Below are 22,570 nucleotides of genomic sequence, written 5' to 3'. Positions count from 1 at the left end.
GCGGGGTGGGAGAGGGTAGGTGAGACGGGGCGGGGGGTGGGGGGGAATAGGTGAGACGGGTGGGGGGTAAGTGAGACGGGGGGGGGTAGGTGAGACGGGGAGGACCCAGCCATAGGCGGGACTCACTCAGCCATGGCCCGCACCCCGCACCCTGCACGCTTGCCCGTCCTCGGACCTCCCCCGCTCTTCCCACCTCTCCCGCCCGCGGCTTCTGTGTCAGAACGAAGCTGCGAGGAGGTTCAGTCCGCGCCGCGTTCGATCGACAATGAACACGAGTCCGGACGGCTCGAGTTGAGGAGCGCCTACTGGAGGACCAGTCCTTGTCCACCCTTACCCAAGACCTTTTGATCCAGCAAGCGATCCATTCTCGTACCGGGTAAGTGTCGATAGTTAAACCGCACGGCGGAGGAACTGCTCAAGGTACAGATTATTATTTTGTTGGTAAATAAACAAACGGCGGCTACCTTCACTGCAGGCGCATCTCGCGGGAAAAAGTTTGATTGTAGTGACGTCATCGCTTCGTACCGTTTTGCACGCGTTTGGTGAGCCGGGGGGTCCGAGTATACCTGCGGCTTCTTGCGTTGATTTAGTGAAATCGCGCAGAACTGAACATACAAAACGGACCATTAAACCGTGCGCAACTACCGAAATACGTCTCGCAATGATGACGTCATCACAGGCGCGTACATGTCCTGGTTCACGGAACGCTGGGACATTGTTTACAAAAGTGGATTAAAAGATTCGGACGAATGGGCGTTTCCCGTCCATTTCTTGAATATTATTTCGTTGTTCTGGATGGAAAATTCACACCTGATCAAAATAGGAAGAGCTCGTGTTGTTTTTAATACAAAAGGTTTGTTAGTACTGTGATGTGTTAGTTATAAGGTGTGTAACACCCCTCAACTTGCATCGTGGACCCCATTCCCATTGTGGACCCCCAAGTACATGATGCACGCCTTTCCTATGATGGACCCCTCAACTTGCATCGTGGACCCCATTCCCATTGTGGACCCCCAAGTACATGATGCACGCCTTTCCTATGATGGACCCCTCAACTTGCATCATGGACCCCTTTCGTATTATGTACCTCTGCCTTGCATCGTGGACCCCATTCGTATTATGTACCTCTACCTTGCATCGTGGACCCCATTCGTATTATGTACCTCTACCTTGCATCGTGGACCCCTTTCGTATTAATCACCTCTACCTTGCATCGTGGACCCCATTCGTATTATGTACCTCTACCTTGCATCGTGGACCCCATTCGTATTATGTACCTCTACCTTGCATCGTGGACCCCTTTCGTATTATGTACCTCTACCTTGCATCGTGGACCCCTTTCGTATTATGTACCTCTACCTTGCATCGTGGACCCCATTCCCATTGTGGACCCCCAAGTACATGATGCACGCTTTTCCTATGATGGACCCCTCAACTTGCATCGTGGACCCCTTTCGTATTATGTACCTCTACCTTGCATCGTGGACCCCATTCGTATTATGTACCTCTACCTTGCATCGTGGACCCATTTCCGACCATATCAGTGTATAATAACCTCGTGGTTGAATAGCGAGCGATCAAATGAACGTATCATTTTCTGTGTCCATAGATCCTTGAGACCGTTGGACTATCTGGTGTGCACCCTTGGGGTGCAGCCACACTATGTGGTTGCACTTGCTACACCTGGCCCTGATTGGGCTTGCTGCTCCAGAAGCCCTGGCCCATGGTAAGTAAGAGTACTGTTTTTGTTTTGTTCTTAATACCGTACCACCTGGAGTCCGAGAGCAATCTCGAACAAGAGCTCACCTGAGACCCCCATGTTTACCAGTTGTTGTTGCCATGTCAACTCACCATTTGGGTAAGACTCAGTTTTGAGTAAGGGGTAAATGATAAAGAGACGACCACGACAATGGTTGATCTTCACGAAATTGTAGGACATTGAGATATAAAGGAGTATGGTGACCTCCTCCATCCGACAGATCTACTGTATCTACGTGCATGCTGTGTCACTGCACCCCGTGTGTCTGCAAAGACACGTGTACTACTCCTACGATCCCACACTGACAAACTGACGATCGACAAGCTTTATGAAGTGAACCCTCATCAATATTGAGGAGAAACCTCTCTCAAGTCAAACCGAACCACAACATTCTTTAAGGGTCTTCGTCGTTTGCTGAAGAATATCAAAGTTTATAGAAGTTATAAAGTTTGAAACTTTCTTTGCATTCATTTTTTTGCTTACCTTGTGGTTTGTCCATTGTCCTCCAGCATGTTCTTTTCTCGATTTGTAGGATGAGAAGGGTCCAAGGTTAAAGTTTAGCTTGCAGGATATTTATGGTGCGTCTGTTCAACGTCCTCATGTTTGCTCTAGATCACCTTATAATTCTAAAGTGATCGATTTGAGAGAAACCTTGTGTAGCGCATGCACATCATGCGATATCTGTGGAATGTGGTTGAAAAAAAATTGTCTTTCAGTGTAGATTTATAGACCTGGTCCCTTCTGGTCTTGTAGAAGATAGCTAACAGCTTTCGAGTGAAACTAGGAGGATTCCGTGACCCTGCTGGTAAATAAAGATTCCTTTGAGTTTTTGTTACAACACTTTGGAAAATGCATCATCATAAGTGGCTCAGGAAGGTACTTCAACTCTGGCAAGGCAGAATAAGGGGAGCCTGTTGGTAAGGGTATTTGAATAAACAATGACATGTTTTTAAGGGAAACCTTGCTCCACACACAGCGGTTTGTTTTATACAAAACGGTAAGAGGGGCGTACAAAAACTTTACAAATGTGATACTCATAAAGGTCCAATAAACGCCCAAAAATGGACAACGGGAGGTATAGGTAATGAAAATATATATACTGTATACCGAAATATACATGGGTGTATATATATACAGTATATGTACAGTCACGTGAAAAAGTAAGTACACCCCATGTAAAGTTTTGACTTTTTCAACATATTTCAACATACAGCTATTTGATCTTCATTTCAACAATATTGATAGATAAAGGTGATATAATATAACAAATATCATGAAACATTTACATTTTGTCGTCCATTGTAAAATTTAAATAAACATAAATGCAAATTTCGCATGTGGAAAAAGTAAGTACACCCCTACATTTATCACTACTTCAAATACCTAAAATTAGAATCAGGTGCACCAGCTCAGGTGCAAATGATTAGAACATCATTAAAGAGGATCTTGGAGGAACCTGTCTTATATAAACCTCAAACATTTAGTTTGGTTTGCTCTTTGTTGTTGAAGTGTGCGGCGTCACCATGCCTAGATCAAAAGAGCTCTATGAGGCCTTCAGAAAGAAGATTATAGATGCCTACGAGTCTGGGAAGGGATTTAAAAAGATCTCCAAACAATTTGAAATCAATCATTCGACTGTCCAGAAGATCATCTACAAGAGGAGAAGATTCCAAACAACTGCCAACTTGTTCAGGCCAGGCCGCCCCAGCAAGTTCAGCCCGAGAGCAGACCGCAAGATGCTGAAAGAAGTCTCTAAGAACCCCAGAATGTCATCACGGGACCTACAGGTAGCTCTTGCCACTGTTGATGTCAAAGTGCACGAGTCTACCATTAGAAAGAGGCTGCACAAATTTGATCTACATGGGAGGTGTGCCAGGAGGAAACCTTTGCTGTCCAGAAAGAACATCAGGGCAAGACTAAAGTTTGCCAAGGAACACCTAGGCAAAGATCAGCACTTCTGGAACAATGTGCTCTGGACAGATGAGTCAAAGGTAGAGCTATTTGGTCACAGTACCAGAAGACATGTTTGGCGAAAACCAAAGACAGCATTTGACCACAAGAACCCGATACCAACTGTAAAGCATGGTGGTGGAAATATTATGGTTTGGGGCAGCTTTGCTGCATCAGGACCTGGGCAGCTCTCCATCATAGAATCCACTCTGAATTCTTTATTGTACCAGAGGGTGCTTGAGGATAATGTGAGGCCATCTGTCAGAAAGTTGAAGCTCAACCGAAGGTGGACCTTGCAACATGAGAATGACCCTAAACATACCAGTAAATCCACCAAGGCATGGCTGAAAAGAAAGAAATGGAGGGTTCTGGAATGGCCAACTCAAAGCCTGGATCTAAATCCCATCGAGATGTTGTGGAGGGATTTGAAACGAGCTGTGCATGCAAGAAACCCCTCAAACATCGCACAGCTGAAAGAATTCTGCATGGAGGAGTGGGCAAAAATTTCTCCCAGTCGATGTCAGAGACTGGTAGACAGTTATAAGAAACGCCTACTTGAGGTTGTTTCTGCCAAAGGGGGCAATACCACTATTAGAGCCAAGGGTGTACTTACTTTTTCCACATGCAAAATTTGCATTTATGTTTATTTAAATTATACAATGGACTACAAAATGTAAATGTTTCATGATATTTGTTATATTATATCACCTTTATCTATCAATATTGTTGAAATGAAGATCAAATAGCTGTATGTTGAAATATGTTGAAAAAGTCAAAACTTTACATGGGGTGTACTTACTTTTTCACGTGACTGTATATAGTCCATATTCATTATATATGTAGGGCTCGCAGGGTAGCTCAAACTCTCTGGGTATGCACACTCCCCTCTGAGCTGTCCAGGCTGTTTTTTTAATCTGGACCTGTCTATAAACTCCCATCCTAGTGTTTCGCAGGGATTGGATGCATCAACGTGCGGACTGTCCCCTCGGAAGGATGGTCGGCAGAGAACCCAGTCTGCCAGCACCAGTTGTTGGTGGACGTTAAAGATCCCATGGTGTAGTTCACAAAGAGTAGATGAGTTATCGCTGGCACTCTAATCAAATCACAAATTCTGCCAAACTGCCTTCCGTCGGGAATCCTGCGCCTGAATGGCGACCGGAATGTGGAATGGGAATGTCCAGGATTGGTTTTGGCCTTGAATCATCCCTCCACTTGTAATACACCCCAAAACTCTAAAGAGTATAGGCCTCTATTATTATTGCTATTATCAAATTGAAAGATAACAAGACGTTGGTGGACTCTTCGAGCGTGGATTGTTATGAGTATCTCATTTGTATAACCTTTTGAACGTTCCTCGTACTTTATCATAACCTGTAATCAAGACATATCAACTCGGTCACCAACTTGAACATCTTCATTTGAAAAGAATCACTAACTTTTTGTTCGTACCATTGTGTCAAACAAAGTATCGAGAACGTGTTCTACCAACTGCTTTGTTTCTGTTGCTTATGTTAGTTGTGGCCCTTTTGTGTTCTAATAACTCTTCTTCGTGAGACTTTCCCATCGCTATGTTGATCAGTGGTGTCTGTTTGTCTGTAAAATAACACGAAGACACAACGGATCTACCAAACCGACGTTTTACACAAAATCCAAAGTAGAGCTGATATCATGTTGGTGAACCTTCCCAAATGGAGAAGTTCCCAGGTTTGAATAGAAAGAAAAGGGGTCACGAGTCGGTCCATGCCTGACCTTTCTCACTTGTTTCTTTTGGTAAATGTAGTGACATTATTCAGTCCAGCTTGGCTCTGCTCTGGCCTGACCTATTCTGGATCTCTCAAATAATCTTGTATTTCTCAAGTCAAACCCCACCCAGCGCAACAAGGGCTGGCGCGTAGCGCAAGCCAAAACTGCCCCGATATGTAGCATTGTAGTTGGTGCTTTGAATACACGTGCCATCATAACACCATCAAAGAAGTGTTCCAGTTGATCTAACTCTGGGGGTAAAAACAAAGCTTCACTTTAATGGGCAACGGTTTTGTTTGGTACCGTGACTTCGTGCTGTTCCACCATTCCAGGAACATCCAAATACCATTTTCCCAAAACTCAACTGAGGTGCCGTTGTGTTTCGAAGTGGCTTTTTTTCAAGCGGCGTTCGAAGGGAAAGAAAAGGGCCAACTATGGTGAGCAATGCTAATTTTGCCGCAGCTCCAGTTTTTCCAAGCTCGGGTTGCCAAGCACTGATTGACACACGCTCGACGTTTTTCCAGATCGGGTTGCCAAATCAGTTCAACGTCGTCGCTGCTGCGTGGACCGAAACCCAGATCGGGGCGAGCATGCGACCGTCGATCGCGATGGTGGAGCGGACGACGAACATGAGGAAATGAGACGGTCTGGGCGGAAGTGCGAACGTCTTGGACGCGCATGGCTCCGCGTCAATTTGCTCCGTAGAATGGCGGCCTAACACTGCCCGACCCAGAAAACGGCCTCGGGGGTGGTTGCTAATTGCTGCAAATCTCCGTATGTAATAGCCGTGGAAGCTGTTGGGATCTGTTTGCCGTCACGACCGTCCGTCTTGGTCACATAGCTGCGCAAGGAGTCCACCAAAATAGCCACACCGCTAAAATTACGTTAACCGTCACGTGCGTCGGATTCCTCCGGACGGTTGCGTCCGAGACACTTCTCGGGCTGGAGCGGGTGCCATGTGCCCCGAATGAGCGTAAAACAATTTTGAACGTTCGCAGTGGCACTAACCGATCAATGGGAATGCTTCAAGTGTTAGCCAGATTGAGCAAGGAAACGCATATGCGTGGGGTCCTCTTTGGGTGTACACCCTCTCCGCTAAAACAAGATTTGGAAATCACAACTCGGGCCTGGAAACTGGAGCTGTTGGATGAAATTTGCTGGTAGTAACCAAATACTAGTAACCAAACATGATGAGTTATCTTTGGGTAAACTTAGACTGAAAACCAAACATCCTGGATTACCTCCACAAGTAAAAGCCAAAGCTCTAAAGCCAACATACTACAGGTGCTCCGCAAACAGGATTTCTTTTTAAACCTAAAAGGCTGAGTTCGTGGAACAGAAAGAAAAGCATTTCATCTGTTTCAGCTTACTTTGACACGCACAAGTTCTCGTTACTCGATAAACTCCTTCCATTTTTTAGGATTGAATGGAATACCTGGTTCGAGCGATCATGAGATTTACTTTATTCAAATTTAATACTTTTCTAGGTGAAAACAGAAAGGAGCTAAACCCCAAAACAAACTCTGGCAATACTACAAATGGGCACCTGATAAGTAAACCGGGCTATCCCACACAAATGGGCCCCTGATAAGTAAACCGGGCTATCCCACACAAATGGGCCCCTGATAAGTAAACCGGGCTATCCCACACAAATGGGCCACTGATAAGTAAACCGGGTATATCCCACACAAATGGGCCCCTGATAAGTAAACCAGGCTATCCCACACAAATGGGCCCCTGATAAGTAAACCAGGCTATCCCACACAAATGGGCCCCTGATAAGTAAACCGGGCTATCCCACACAAATGGGCCCCTGATAAGTAAACCGGGCTATCCCACACAAATGGGCCCCTGATAAGTAAACCGGGTATATCCCACACAAATGGGCCCCTGATAAGTAAACCAGGCTATCCCACACAAATGGGCACCTGATAAGTAAACCGGGCTATCCCACACAAATGGGCCCCTGATAAGTAAACCGGGCTATCCCACACAAATGGGCCCCTGATAAGTAAACCGGGTATATCCCACACAAATGGGCACCTGATAAGTAAACCAGGCTATCCCACACAAATGGGCCCCTGATAAGTAAACCGGGCTATCCCACACAAATGGGCCCCTGATAAGTAAACCGGGCTATCCCACACAAATGGGCCCCTGATAAGTAAACCGGGTATATCCCACACAAATGGGCCCCTGATAAGTAAACCGGGCTATCCCACACAAATGGGCACCTGATAAGTAAACCGGGCTATCCCACACAAATGGGCCCCTGATAAGTAAACCGGGCTATCCCACACAAATGGGCCCCTGATAAGTAAACCGGGCTATCCCACACAAATGGGCACCTGATAAGTAAACCAGGCTATCCCACACAAATGGGCACCTGATAAGTAAACCAGGCTATCCCACACAAATGGGCACCTGATAAGTAAACCAGGCTATCCCACACAAATGGGCACCTGATAAGTAAACCAGGCTATCCCACACAAATGGGCCCCTGATAAGTAAACCGGGCTATCCCACACAAATGGGCACCTGATAAGTAAACCGGGCTATCCCACACAAATGGGCACCTGATAAGTAAACCAGGCTATCCCACACAAATGGGCACCTGATAAGTAAACCAGGCTATCCCACACAAATGGGCCCCTGATAAGTAAACCGGGCTATCCCACACAAATGGGCCCCTGATAAGTAAACCGGGCTATACCACACAAATGGGCCCCTGATAAGTAAACCGGGTATATCCCACACAAATGGGCCCCTGATAAGTAAACCGGGCTATCCTACACAAATGGGCCCCTGATAAGTAAACCGGGTATATCCCACACAAATGGGCCCCTGATAAGTAAACCGGGCTATCCTACACAAATGGGCCCCTGATAAGTAAACCGGGCTATACCACACAAATGGGCCCCTGATAAGTAAACCGGGCTATCCCACACAAATGGGCCCCTGATAAGTAAACCGGGCTATCCCACACAAATGGGCCCCTGATAAGTAAACCGGGTATATCCCACACAAATGGGCCCCTGATAAGTAAACCGGGCTATCCCACAGAAATGGGCCCCTGATAAGTAAACCGGGCTATCCCACACAAATGGGCCCCTGATAAGTAAACCGGGTATATCCCACACAAATGGGCCCCTGATAAGTAAACCGGGCTATCCCACACAAATGGGCCCCTGATAAGTAAACCAGGCTATTCCACACAAATGGGCCCCTGATAAGTAAACTGGGCTATCCCACACAAATGGGCACCTGATAAGTAAACCAGGCTATTCCACACAAATGGGCCCCTGATAAGTAAACCAGGCTATTCCACACAAATGGGCCCCTGATAAGTAAACCGGGCTATCCCACACAAATGGGCACCTGATAAGTAAACCGGGCTATCCCACACAAATGGGCCCCTGATAAGTAAACCGGGCTATCCCACACAAATGGGCCCCTGATAAGTAAACCGGGTTATCCCACACAAATGGGCCCCTGATAAGTAAACCAGGCTATTCCACACAAATGGGCCCCTGATAAGTAAACCAGGCTATCCCACACAAATGGGCCCCTGATAAGTAAACCGGGTTATCCCACACAAATGGGCCCCTGATAAGTAAACCAGGCTATCCAACAATCCACAGACAAAATGGTTTTGAGTACACAAAAGTGATCTTTCAGGGTCAGTACACCTTTGATGTTAAAGGCAGTTCTGAACAAAATGTTGGAAGTTGATATTGAGCCACGTCAAAGGGCAGTTAAATGGATTATAATTGGGAACCTGAACTTTGGATCCCTCTTTACCAAAAGCTGTGCGCACTTTATTTATCATGGAGTCCAATACGATATCTCCGCATCATTGCCATCCAAAGCGTCTCATCCTGCTCACACCGACGGACAAGTTGGCATTTGACCTACTGATGCAAGCAAACAAATCGACGGTAATTGGCAATCGGCTGATTTCGTATCCACAGACACGTTCGCACAACATTCGATTTACACTATGTCAGGTCACAATGATTTGGTGCCCCTGCTGGCTCGAAAAAGAATGTCCAGCCTCGCAAGGATCTCATTGACCTCTAGAACTCCAGTAAATCTTTGGCTACGACAGGTCACGGGCCCAGGACTTTAAGGTCAGGAGGCCACGAGCGAAGTTGCCTCTCTTTCCCGGCTGCCTCTCACACCTTAAGTAGACTCAGCTGGCGACGCAACTTGTATACCCCGACCTAACTCCATGGGATTCAAAATGGCATTGGGTTCCACGGGAGCTTTACTGGCACCATGTTTCCTAACGGTTCCCATTGCACAGGAAGCACACCCATGTGGAGTTTATGTGAAGTTCTTAATTCCATGCGGAGTTTAAGATATACTCCGACTTCAACAATAATAAGAGAGTCTGCTGAAAAGTGGTGAAACGAAACGCGGAATGTTTATCCTGCACACAGTGCTTATTGATTTTGGCCTATCCATGTGCTGCACTGCCTTTCCTAGTCCAAATTCATTTTCCAGTGTCTTGTTTTGATAAATGGACTGCCCTTTCATTCCAATGTTCATCCTGGGCAGCGACACCAAGCAGTAAGACACTTGTTTACATTCCGTCTTCAGTATTGTTGTTCATGCGGAACTGCGGCCTGCTGATTCAGACGACTGGCAGAGCAGATCGCTTTGCTGAGGCGGCAGGGTTTGAATTGCCCATGTCTGCGGCAGAAAGTGGCGCCTGCCTTGGCTCTGTTGGAAAAGGGGTGGAGTTGGGAAAGCTACTTCCCCTTCCCCCCACACCCCACCATTTGAATGAATGTGCACTTTCGAGCTGAATGAAACCGACGAATCAAAGTACCAATATCAGAGCAGAAATTCAATGAACTGTACCTGTTCACAGCTGAGTGGTGACATCTGCGGACGCCTGAAAAGGCCAGAATAATGGAGAGTCAATGATTTTGTCTCCAGTCAGTGCGGCGTGGGAGCCGTTTTGGCTTCGGTGCACATGGCATGTGAGATTCGCCAGCTGTGCTGCGCTCTCTCTCGGTTCGATGCGTGAGCAGACCGGGCCGTGTTTCCAAAAATCCGCCGCAGCTTCTTTCTCCCTTTCCACCATAAATGTCTGTCTCCGCCTGCTGCTCCCTCCGGCTGAACTCGATCACCAGTAACCAAAGCGCGTCCAGTGCGACCGCGGTGTCATGGCGAGACCCGAGAATCCATTTCCCTAATCTTGGAACTTGGCCGAAATGATCAGAGCAAAGCAAAAATATTACAGTTTTGATCGAATTCATATCAAGAGCTTCATCAACTGTTTCAAGCAAATGATGATGTCATCAAAAGGTGTCTGCAGCCAAACGATGAGTGATGAATCTCATTGCAAATAACTTGGCGCATGATTTCGAGCAACATCAGCAATGATAAATGACATTTTGTGCATTTATCAATGATCTACACACAGAATGACAGAGCATGAGAGTAATAGCTCAGTTGGTACTTGGAGTTACAGTGCGTATCAATTCCCGTATACGGTATGTTTCAGCATCAATTTGGGTAAAGTGCACTAGCAAACTGCCCTTTGAGCACGAAAAGTAGACAGTACATTAAACCAGGTGTCCTGAGTTTGTTCATTTGAATTTCTACCTCTCTGGAGGTCCATCAGGTGTACGGTGAATCGGTAGGACAAGCAGTGTATGGTTTTGAGGTCCTCGTACAGATTCCCCGTCGGAATTGATCGCAGACCAATACATCAATTGTATCCTGCAGTCCCGACGATGGCTGACGACTCACATTCTGAAATACCTGCTTGGTGATCATCTGGACGTTGTTCTGTGCAATAAAAGTGAAAACTCTCGCATCCTCATTGTGCCTCCTCCTGAACGTTCTGTGTTTTTACATCAGACTGCCTTTGATTGATGTCGCTGGGTTACGTCCTCTGTTGATAGCCCCGTTGAGAGTTTGGACAGGAGGAGGTGGGTGAGGGATCGGGTTTGGTGATGGAAGCAGCAGGGGAAAGGATATAATGCCGGTGCCATGTGTCCGTCGGAGAGGCCCCTACGTATCGGCGTCGGTGAAAAAGCCTTCATAATGATGGCTACAGCAGAGTCTGTTCTGCTAAATGACTGTTTCACATGGAATTTGGGGAAGAGAAGCGCATTCCCTGTGAAGGTCTGAGCGGAAATCTTGTAATATGAAGCCCTCTTGATACCGGCACCTAAAAGATCTCTCTTCCTTGAATGGTCTTTTGTCGATCCAATTTGATTTCTTTTTTCTCATCCTTAGTCTGGTTTATCTTTTCTTATTTTTTGGGGGGAGGGAGGCTTGTAATTCAACCCATCCTAAAGACGGGTCAAGCTGTACATTGAAGCTTAAAATATCCTGGACGACGATGCTTTCTATTTGGATCAACCGGTTTGTCTTGCTCACGTGGATATTTGTCTCGAAACAGTCCAGTCTAAGTGAATGTTTGCAAACCCACGTGACCCTCGCCGGCTGCCCCTCGTGCACGTATGGGTCCACATACAGTGCCCTCCGTAAGTATTGGAACAGTGAAATCAAATTTGTTATTATTGCTAAATACTCAATAAATTTGGATGTCAGATCAAAATATGAATATGAGGAAAGAGTACAGAAGGTCATCTTTTATTTGTAGTTATTTCTATGTATATGTGTTTAACCATTGTAGAACAATAACAATTTTTATGTTCAGTCTCCCCATATTAGGTAAGCTTAAGTATTGGAACAAACGACAGACAGGTGTTTCTTGTTTCTCAGGTGTTTCTTGTTGCATTGATTGGTCACACATAAAAGAGCTGTGAATGTCTAGTCTTGGTTTTAGCCTTCAATTGCTTTTTTCCCTTGGGAGTCTCTCTTTGGATTCAGTTGGCATAAAACAACATGAAGACCAGGGAACTGTCTATGAAAGAAAAACAAGCCATTTCGAAGCTGAAAGAAGAAAAGAATTAAATTAGAACCAGAACACAAAAGTTGGGCAGAGTAATTACAACAATTTGGAATATATTGAAAAGGAAATAAACCACTAGTGTACTTAGCAATAGACAATAGCCAGGTCGGCCATAGAAAACAACTGCAGGTGATGACAGAAAAATCATCAGAGCTGTGAAAAAACCTTAAAACAACAGTCAGTGACATCAACAACAACCTCCAGAGTTCAGGGGTGAAGGTACCACAATATACCGTTCACAGAAGACTTCAACAGCAGAATTACAAAGGCTAAACTGCAAGATGCAAACCCCTCATCAGCACCAATAATAGAAAGGCCACATTATAATTTGCCAATAAGTAGAGAGGTGAGCTAGTAGAGTTCTGGAACAAAGTTTTATAATCAGATGAGACCAAGATAACCTTTATTAATGGGATGTAAAGGTAAAAGTGTGGAGAAAGGAAGGAACTGTATATTATCCAAAACATACGACCTCATATGTGAAGTATGGTGGACGTAGTGTCATGGCTTGGGCTTGCCTGGTTGCCTCTGGAACTGGCTCTCATCTTTATTGATTATGTAACTAATGGCCACAGCAGCAGAATTAATTTCAAAGTGTACCGAAACATTTTGTCTCGCTATGTACAAGAAAATGCCTCCAAACTCATTGGGCGGTGCTTCACCATGCAGCAAGACAACGACCATTGGGCAGTACTTCACCATGCAGCAAGACAACGACCATTGGGTGGTGCTTCACCATGCAGCAAGACAACGACCATTGGGTGGTGCTTCACCATGCAGCAAGACAACGACCATTGGGCGGTGCTTCACCATGCAGCAAGACAACGACCATTGGGCGGTGCTTCACCATGCAGCAAGACAACGACCATTGGGCGGTGCTTCACCATGCAGCAAGACAACGACCATTGGGCGGTGCTTCACCATGCAGCAAGACAACGACCATTGGGTGGTGCTTCACCATGCAGCAAGACAATGACCATTGGGCGGTGCTTCACCATGCAGCAAGACAACGACCATTGGGCGGTGCTTCACCATGCAGCAAGACAATGATCATTGGGCGGTGCTTCACCATGCAGCAAGACAACGACCATTGGGCGGTGCTTCACCATGCAGCAAGACAACGACCATTGGGTGGTGCTTCACCATGCAGCAAGACAATGACCATTGGGCGGTGCTTCACCATGCAGCAAGACAACGACCATTGGGTGGTGCTTCACCATGCAGCAAGACAACGACCATTGTGCGGCGCTTCACCATGTAGCAAGACAACGACCATTGGGCGGTGCTTCACCATGCAGCAAGACAACGACCATTGGGCGGTGCTAAACCATGCAGCATGACAATGACCCAAAACACACCACCAACACATCCAAGGAGTTCATCAGGGGGAAAGTGGACGGTTTTAGACCAGCCAAGTCACTCTCCTGATTTAAATCTGATGGAGCGTTTCACTTGCTGAAGAGGAGTCTAAAGTCAGAAACCCCCAAAACAAACAACAACTGAAAATGGCTGCATTAAAGTTTTGGCAAAGAATCTCAAAGCAAGATACCAAGAGTTTAGTGATGTCCATGGGTCACAGGCTCGATGTAGTTATTACATGCCTGGTATATGAAACCAAATACTAACTATTATACTACTTTGATTTACTTTAGGTTAATCTGTTCCAATACTTATGCTTCCCTAAAATAGGCGGACTGAACATAAAAAGTGCTGTTATTCTACAATGGTAAAACATATTTACACAGAAACACTAAGAAATAAAAGATGACCTTCTGTACTCGTGCTTCATATTCATCTTTTGATCTCAAATCCAAATTTCTTGAGTATACAGAAGTAATAACAAATTCCACTTCACTGTTCCAATACTTAGTTATGGAGGGCACTTTATGTGTCGTGCTTCCATAGGCAGACGAAAATGCTGCACGGAGCAGACAACAGTTGGTTTTTGAGGGAAGGGCAATTAAACAGCTGAAGGATCAGGTTCCACTACCCGTTCTGTGATGGTCCGTTACTAAAACAGAGATTGGTGTAAACCATGCGAGGCTGCCATATTGAAATGGAAATGTTTGTGGTAGTAACCTAATTTTGTGTGTGAAGTTAACGCCTTGTTTCGGTGGAGTTAAAACTGTTAGAGATTTCTTGAGAGACACAGATGGAACCAAAGGTTCCAATTCATTTGTCTCTGGAGCCAGAGAGGCACCGACATGTGATGTTAACTGTCATTTGAAAACAAAATGGTTCCTTCTGATTTCCTGTGCTTGTTGCGTCACTGAGTGCATGCTGGGATTATTTAAAAAGAGTAGAGTTTGTGAAATTGAAACTGTCATAATGATTTAGGTTCTGGCTGACAGGATGGCTTCGAGGTACTCACACTCACCTCTAAGCTGTCTAGCCTGGGTTTGAATCCTGACCCAGATATGCGCCGTCATGCCCGTGTTTCAGAGGGCACACTGCAGAGGGCACACTGTATTAGCGGCACCGGTCACACCCTCAGCCAATGATGCCACCTTGTGCTGCATGTGAACGAAGAAGCTTGAGGTCCCTCGTATCAGAATACGTGTCATGCCTACTCCTCAATCTTGTGTTTTCAAATGTCTAGGATTTGTCGGCCTTACCTATTCAGTTATCGAGGGACGTTCTTGATATCGTTGATAACTGTTGAGTATTGGACCGAATCGGAAAAGTTGCTTTTGCCGTTGGTGAACTTTTGATCACGAGTTGTAGATTAATGACCAAGGCTCATGGAGGAGTTTGTACACATATCATTTGGTGAGGACACACGAGGAGGGACATTTGTGCACTTTCACATGAATTGCAAGGACACTGGGAGATAAGGGGCAAATCAATTCAGTAAATGTGATTTAAACCGGGTATTTCATCATCATGAGGCAACTGTTCTGATAAGAGCAACAACAACAGCCTTCTCCCAATTATCAGCAAAGTCATGGAATCCATCATTGCTTCTGATATGAAATCTTTCCTCTTCTCCAATGGCTTGATCTCTGATCATCAATTTGGTTTCAGACCTGGTCATTCTACTCTGGACATGCTGCTTCTGCTTTCTCAACAATGGATGGAGGTCCTCAATGCCAAACAGGAAATTAGAGCTGTCTCACTTGACATATCACGTGCCTTCGATACGGTCTGGCACCCCGCTCTGCTCATCAAACTCTCCTCCTTTGGTATCCATGGAAATCTCCATGCATGGCTGGCGGACTTCCTCTCTAGTCATAGTCAACGTGTGGCCCTGAATGGGTTTCTCTCATCTCCTCTTCCTGTTCAGGCTGGAGTTCCCCAAGGCAGTGTTCTGGGCCCTGTGCTTTTTCTGGTCTTCATCAATGATCTCTCCGACTCTCTTGAAAATCCTTTCTATCTCTTTGCTGATGACTCTACTCTCTGTCGCTCCATTCCTCATCCCTCAGATCGGCAGTCTGCAGCCTCCTCACTCTCTGCAGACCTGGACAAAATCACAGACTGGGCAAACAAGTGGAACATGTCTTTCAATCCTGACAAATCTCACACTCTTACGATGTCTCTCCGAAAAGACCGACTGGACAACCCTCCCATCAACTTTCTGAATAATCCTCTCCAAGAAGTTCTGTCACTCAAGCTTTTGGGTCTCACTATCTGCCATGATCTTTCCTGGGAAAACCACATTTCCAAGCTGACCTCCAAAGCCAGTCACCGACTGGGCATCCTCCGTCGTGCGAAGTCCTTCCTTGGCACACCTGAGCTCCTCACCACATACAAGGCTTTCATCCGCAGCTCAATGGAATACTGCTCTCCCCTCAGGGCTGGTGCTCCTGCCTCTCACCTAGCTCGTCTTCACGCTGTTGAAACCAAAGCGTTCAGAATCATTGGAGTCTCCCGCGATGAAGCTAACTCCAAGGGCCTTTCACTCACTCACCGCAGGCAGGTTGGTGGTCTTTCCGTCTTCTACCGACTCCTCTCTGGCCTTGCCCCCCCCCCCCCCCCAGCTCTCTCTGGGCTCTGTCCCCCAAATATTCCTACAGGTCGCACAAGATCTGCTTGCAACCCTCTTATGGTTAAACTGCCAAAATCAAGACCCTCTGCTCACCTTCACTCCTTCATTCCTCTTTTCTCCTGCCTCTGGCACAAACTCCCTCACTCTCTTCAATCCCACTCCACCCTCCAGGTCTTTAAAACAGCTGTTCACCACCATCTCTTATCTTCCCCCATCCAAAACCTTGATCTTTTCTACCCCCGCTAATTTCACCCCAAATCCACTTTTTTTGAAACACCAACTTCTGTCCTGGAAGTCCTTGGTGTCCTTGTGTTTCATACTTCTCCCACCCCCCCCCCCTTCCCACGCCTCCTCCCGCCAAGCCCTCTCCCTCCCACACATCTCCCTGCTCTCAAATGTTATGTTTGTGTGCCTCCCCTTCTCTCCCCATCTTGTCTTCCGCTCCCTCGCTTTATATATCTTGTTTGTCTTGTTGATTTGTTTGTGAAATAAATGTTAGCTCTTTCACGAGCCTCGATTCAGTATACAAAAAAAAAAAAATAGGCCTGACCTAATATATATATATATATATATATATATACACACACACACACAGGGTGTTTCAAAAATGATGGACTATTTGAGCAGCCTGATATTATGTCTTTTGTAATGTTATAGCCTTCTCTCTTGCAGGTTATGGTGGTGGTGGTGGTGGTGGTAGTGTGCCATTTTTAACACGTAGTCAATAGGACCCTACATCAACTATGGTGTTCACAGTGGAACAAAAAGTGAAAATAGTGACTTTGTGGTTTGAGATGAATTCCTACCTGCAGGTGCGCCGCCAATACTCTCTGTATTACAATGTTCACACCTGTAATGGACCTTCCAATGGGAGCAGTTTGTGGAGCACTTCTAAAGACATGGAAGCGTGAAAAATCAAAATAAAGGCAACAGTGGCCGCTCACCCAGTCTTACCAGGGACCAAGGTAACATTGATCTTGTGAGAGATTCTGTTTTCGAAAATCCAAAGAAATCCCACCGTCGGCATTCCTGAGAACTGGTGATCTCAGCCTCATGTGTGTGGTACCTTCTCACCTCTGAACTCGAGCTCTATCCGTACATCATATCTGTAAGGCCTAAACTAACTCTAAATGCCACGGCAAGACGAGTACCAATGTGTGATTGGTTCAGTGACCGAATGGAAAGGTCCCCAAATTGGATCAACTCCTTGTGGTTCAGTGATGATGCACGCTTCCATTTGAATGGGGCTATCAACAATCACAACAACATCTTCTGGGGTGATGAGCCTCCTGAGGAGGTGTCTGAGACGTCTCTCTCGGACCCAAAGTCCACTTGCTTCTGTACATTGAATGCTACATGGGGAATGCTGGGACCGTATGGTTCGAGGACGCCAAGGGTGACACGGTGATATAGTCAACGGTGAGCGTTACCTTGAGGTCTTACGTCGATTCCACGCTGATCTCGCTCAACTACTGTCCCCAAACCAACTCAGACTTGCATGGTTCATCCATGACGGTGCCCCATCACACACTGCAGGTGAAACCATCGCCTTGCTCCACCAGGTGTTTGGATATCATATCATCAGCCTGGACACAGCGCTTGAGTGGGCGCTCCACAGCCCGGGTTTTGAATACATTGGATTTTTTTTTTCTGCCCGGGTTTTGAATACATTGGATTTTTTTTTCTTTTGGGGTGTTGCCAAAGGTCACGTTTACACCAACAAACCTGGAACCTTGGCTGTCCCGCTGCAGGAGGTTGAGGACGACCCTCAGGCTACCACTCCAGCCAGCTACACACGAGTTGTGGGGAATTTCGGAGTCAGGATCAAATCCTGTTTGAACAGAGGCGGAGAACACATTGAAAATGTCAATTACAAGCAGAATAACGAGTGATTTGAAAATGGCGTGGTGGATGCTCTCCATGAATGTATCATTGAACTCGATACCTTTTGTAATTTTTCGACAATAAAACGTTCAAATACTCCACTTTTTTTGAAACACCCTATATGTATCACTTGGAGAAAGAACACCTATCATTTGGGGTAGGCAGATGGAAGAATACAAATGGTGTCCTGGATTGATGAAACTTGGAGCAAGTTAACGTGGGAAGAATTGTTCATTAATGAGGATACCAATGATGAGGTACTCCTACATGGTAAAGCTGAAGTTGTATTTCTGTTACATTACGTAGCCTACATGCAATGCAGATAGGGACATGGGGAGGTGGGAAAGAGGAGCGAGAAAAGGGAAGAGAACACTTGGAGGTGGGGGAGGAAAGTGGAATTCACAGGACGTCGGTGTCCTCGCATTCCCTTAACGGAGTGTCGCTGCTGCCGAAGCGGTCTCTTGGCTAGGGTCTCTTACACTGGGTGGTTGGCCTTTGCCTTTTGAGCAGTCAGTCTGGGCAGGGATTTGTAATTTGTCCATGCTCTATCTTGTTAAGTGCTGAGTGTTGAGCTACGAAGCAGGATGTCACGACCGGGGTTCAACCCATCACCCTCCCAGACTTAGCGTGGACACTTCGACCATTACATAACCGAGTCGATGGTTCCTCCAGCTTAACATCTATCGGAGGGAAGGAGCACACATTGATGAATCGTGCTGCTTGCTAAAAACTCCAGGATGAGAGTTTATAGCTGGGTTGGGTTTCAAACCTCGGCTAGACAGCGCAGAGGCAAGCGCACAAACCTCTAAGGCCTAAGCTATCCTGCAGTCCTATAGAACCTACCAGGAGTCAAAAAAATTCCACCATTTTATAAAGTACCCAATATATATGTGGTATACTTGTCGATGTAGGATGGAATTGTACGGTTATCTTAAAAAATGCCCATTATCTCCTTTCCTATGGGATGAAAAGTTTGGTTTCCCGAAAAGCGGCACGCTCGGCAAAATACGTTTTTGTTGTGTCTGAGTTTTCCTTTTATTCACATTCAGCTGACCCATAGAAATCAAGACAAATTGTGTTTTGAAAGAGAATTTCCTTAGGCCTGTTCACCATTTCCGCTCCTGAAAAATATTTATCACATTTGCAACGAGCAAACAAGATTCCAGGTCAGATGGAACCATTTTAACCAGCAATCCCACACCACGGCCTTGCTGAGGCTGATCCGCATCACAGAAAATTGCAAAATTATCCGTTAAAATATCTTGGGAGATTTCCTTTCCAATTCCAATGGTTCCGTACAATGTCCATGAATGACGGCCTTCATATTGCCGGTTGTCGGATTCTTCTTGTCATCACCGTTTGAAGATGGGAGTAGACAGAGGGAGCCCAAGGCAAAAGCTCGACAATTCAATCCACATGCGTAATCTTGGGTTCCTACAGGTGGTCCTTAGATTGAGCATATTGCTATAATATTGTAAGCGGTTTTAGGGGAACCGGTATCCTGGCTGTGATTGATGTCACAAAGAACTAAGAAGGGCAGGAAAACGATTTGCATCAGATAGAATCTGGGAAAAATCAGGCATGAGGAATTGGCACATGGATTTTTTGTAGCGCGCGGCCTGTAAGACTTTTATTGGAGCACACGAGGCATCTGGAGACAAAGTAGGAGTGGGTGTGTTGACTTCATGTGTTTTGTGAAAACCGCTTGATAAGATCTGAATAATAAATGGCTGGGGAAACTGTTGACACTTGTGGTCGGAATCACATCCGGTTGGTGATCCGAGTAACAATTTGAATGCCAATGTTGCCAGGGCTGGGTAATACCCGTCCAGGGCAACGTCTAGCCATCCCCATGTATAACAAAGTCAGAGCAAGTGGTTTGGCAGCTCCTATTCGCCCAAATGAAATCTCTGGCCTAATAGGGCTATGCTAGGCTGTAGGCCTCAAATTCGCAGCTCCTATTCGCCCAAATGAAATCTCTGGCCTAATAGGGCTGTGCTAGGCTGTAGGCCTCAAATTGGCAGCTCCTATTCGCCCAAATGAAATCTCTGGCCTAATAGGGCTATGCTAGGCTGTAGGCCTCAAATTGGCAGCTCCTATTCGCCCAAATGAAATCTCTGGCCTAATAGGGCTATGCTAGGCTGTAGGCCTCAAATTGGCAGCTCCTATTCGCCCAAATGAAATCTCTGGCCTAATAGGGCTATGCTAGGTGGTAGGCCTCAAATTGGCAGCTCCTATTCGCCCAAATGAAATCTCTGGCCTAATAGGGCTATGCTAGGCTGTAGCCCTCAAATTGGCAGCTCCTATTCGCCCAAATGAAATCTCTGGCCTAATAGGGCTGTGATAGGCTGTAGGCCTCAAATTGGCAGCTCCTATTCGCCCAAATGAAATCTCTGGCCTAATAGGGCTGTGCTAGGCTGTAGGCTTCAAATTGGCAGCTCCTATTAGCCCAAATGAAATCTCTGGCCTAATAGGGCTGTTCTAGGCTGTAGGCCTCAAATTGGCAGCTCCTATTCACCCAAATGAAATCTCTGGCCTAATAGGGCTATGCTAGGCTGTAGGCCTCAAATTGGCAGCTCCTATTTGCCCAAATGAAATCTCTGGCCTAATAGGGCTGTTCTAGGCTGTAGGCCTCAAATTGGCAGCTCCTATTCACCCAAATGAAATCTCTGGCCTAATAGGGCTATGCTAGGCTGTAGGCCTCAAATTGGCAGCTCCTATTCGCCCAAATGAAATCTCTGGCCTAATCGGGCTGTTCTAGGCTGTAGGCCTCAAATTGGCAGCTCCTATTCGCCCAAATGAAATCTCTGGCCTAATAGGGCTATGCTAGGCTGTAGGCCTCAAATTGGCAGCTCCTATTCGCCCAAATGAAATCTCTGGCCTAATAGGGCTATGCTAGACTGTAGGCCTCAAATTGGCAGCTCCTATTCGCCCAAATGAAATCTCTGGCCTAATAGGGCTGTTCTAGGCTGTAGGCCTCAAATTGGCAGCTCCTATTCACCCAAATGAAATCTCTGGCCTAATAGGGCTATGCTAGGCTGTAGGCCTCAAATTCGCAGCTCCTATTCGCCCAAATGAAATCTCTGGCCTAATAGGGCTGTTCTAGGCTGTAGGCCTCAAATTGGCAGCTCCTATTCGCCCAAATGAAATCTCTGGCCTAATAGGGCTATGCTAGGCTGTAGGCCTCAAATTGGCAGCTCCTATTCGCCCAAATGAAATCTCTGGCCTAATCGGGCTGTTCTAGGCTGTAGGCCTCAAATTGGCAGCTCCTATTCGCCCAAATGAAATCTCTGGCCTAATAGGGCTATGCTAGGCTGTAGGCCTCAAATTGGCAGCTCCTATTCGCCCAAATGAAATCTCTGGCCTAATAGGGCTATGCTAGACTGTAGGCGTCATAGACCATAGTAGCCCTCATAGACTATGCTGACGTTGTGAGAAGTGTGCGGGACCCTGATGTCCCTGATTGTCCACAAAAACTGGAAAAGTTGAGGAAAGGAGATAAGGCCTCAGCTAGCTAAAGCCGTTCTGCTCGACCAATAATCCATTGGGAATTGTGGTTTATTCAAGCTGCGGAGATTCCACCACGTGGCTTTCACTGCGGCTGCAGGTCGGAGGTGTACCGCTTGCTAGAGTCCCTGTATAAAGAGAGTTGCGCCATGCGCTGACCCGAGATTTCTGGTCACGTGATTTCGTGGCGCCATTTTGTGTCTAACTTCACCGTGCGTGAACGTCAGCTTGGTACGGGAATGTTGTTTATTGCCAAACAAAATGACTGGTTGTTCTGCTTTTGGTTGTTCTGCTTTTGGTTGTTCAAACCAATCTGGGAAATATAAGATGTATAGATTTCCAAGTGATAAAGTCAGAAGACAAATTTGGGAAGCGAAAGTCAGACGAAAGAGCTGGAAAGCGATCGACTCCTCGAGACTCTGCCAGGTAGGCCCACGCCGCTTGATGATCGATGTTCAAAAGCAATTCTATCTGCTCGGTTTTTTTTTGGTTGTCTGTCCGTTGAAAACCCTTTTAAAGGGAAGTGATTTGTGTTTGTTTATAATCTTCAAGGAGCTGACCAAAAATGCATTTCCGTGGGAAGAACCCTGCTCAATTTTTTTCGGGTAGTCCTAGCGGACCGCATATTGTCATCGATTGATGAAATGTCCCGGTACAGTGACATTGCCTGGTCTGCGGTTGGGTAGTCTGCGGGCAATGTCACTGTACTTTTTCAGAGGGAATTAATTTTGATTTTATAGGGGTGGGAAACCCATGGTCCGTTTTGTTTTCAGTTGTCTGTCCGTCCATTCAAAACTTATTCCGA

General features: G+C 46.1%; 1 protein-coding gene across 1 annotated transcript in view; it reads left to right on the top strand.

Moving 5' to 3' along the window:
* The first annotated feature begins 200 nt into the window (after nucleotides 1-200).
* The window catches only part of LOC137423833 (fibroblast growth factor receptor-like 1), a 237,100-nt gene continuing 214,730 nt past the window's right edge, over nucleotides 201-22,570 (top strand). The window contains exons 1-2 of the mRNA XM_068111375.2: nucleotides 201-376; nucleotides 1,610-1,726. Of these exons, the coding sequence (XP_067967476.2) occupies nucleotides 1,663-1,726 (64 nt within the window). The 5' untranslated portion in view covers nucleotides 201-376; nucleotides 1,610-1,662. The remainder of the gene's footprint in view (nucleotides 377-1,609; nucleotides 1,727-22,570) is intronic.

This window comes from Myxine glutinosa, chromosome 3 (genome assembly GCF_964187855.1).
Source record: "Myxine glutinosa chromosome 3, kmMyxGlut1.1, whole genome shotgun sequence".
Lineage (NCBI taxonomy): Eukaryota > Metazoa > Chordata > Myxini > Myxiniformes > Myxinidae > Myxine > Myxine glutinosa.
The sequence above is the reverse complement of the archived record's forward strand: the minus strand, read 5'-3'. Positions and strand labels throughout refer to the sequence as shown.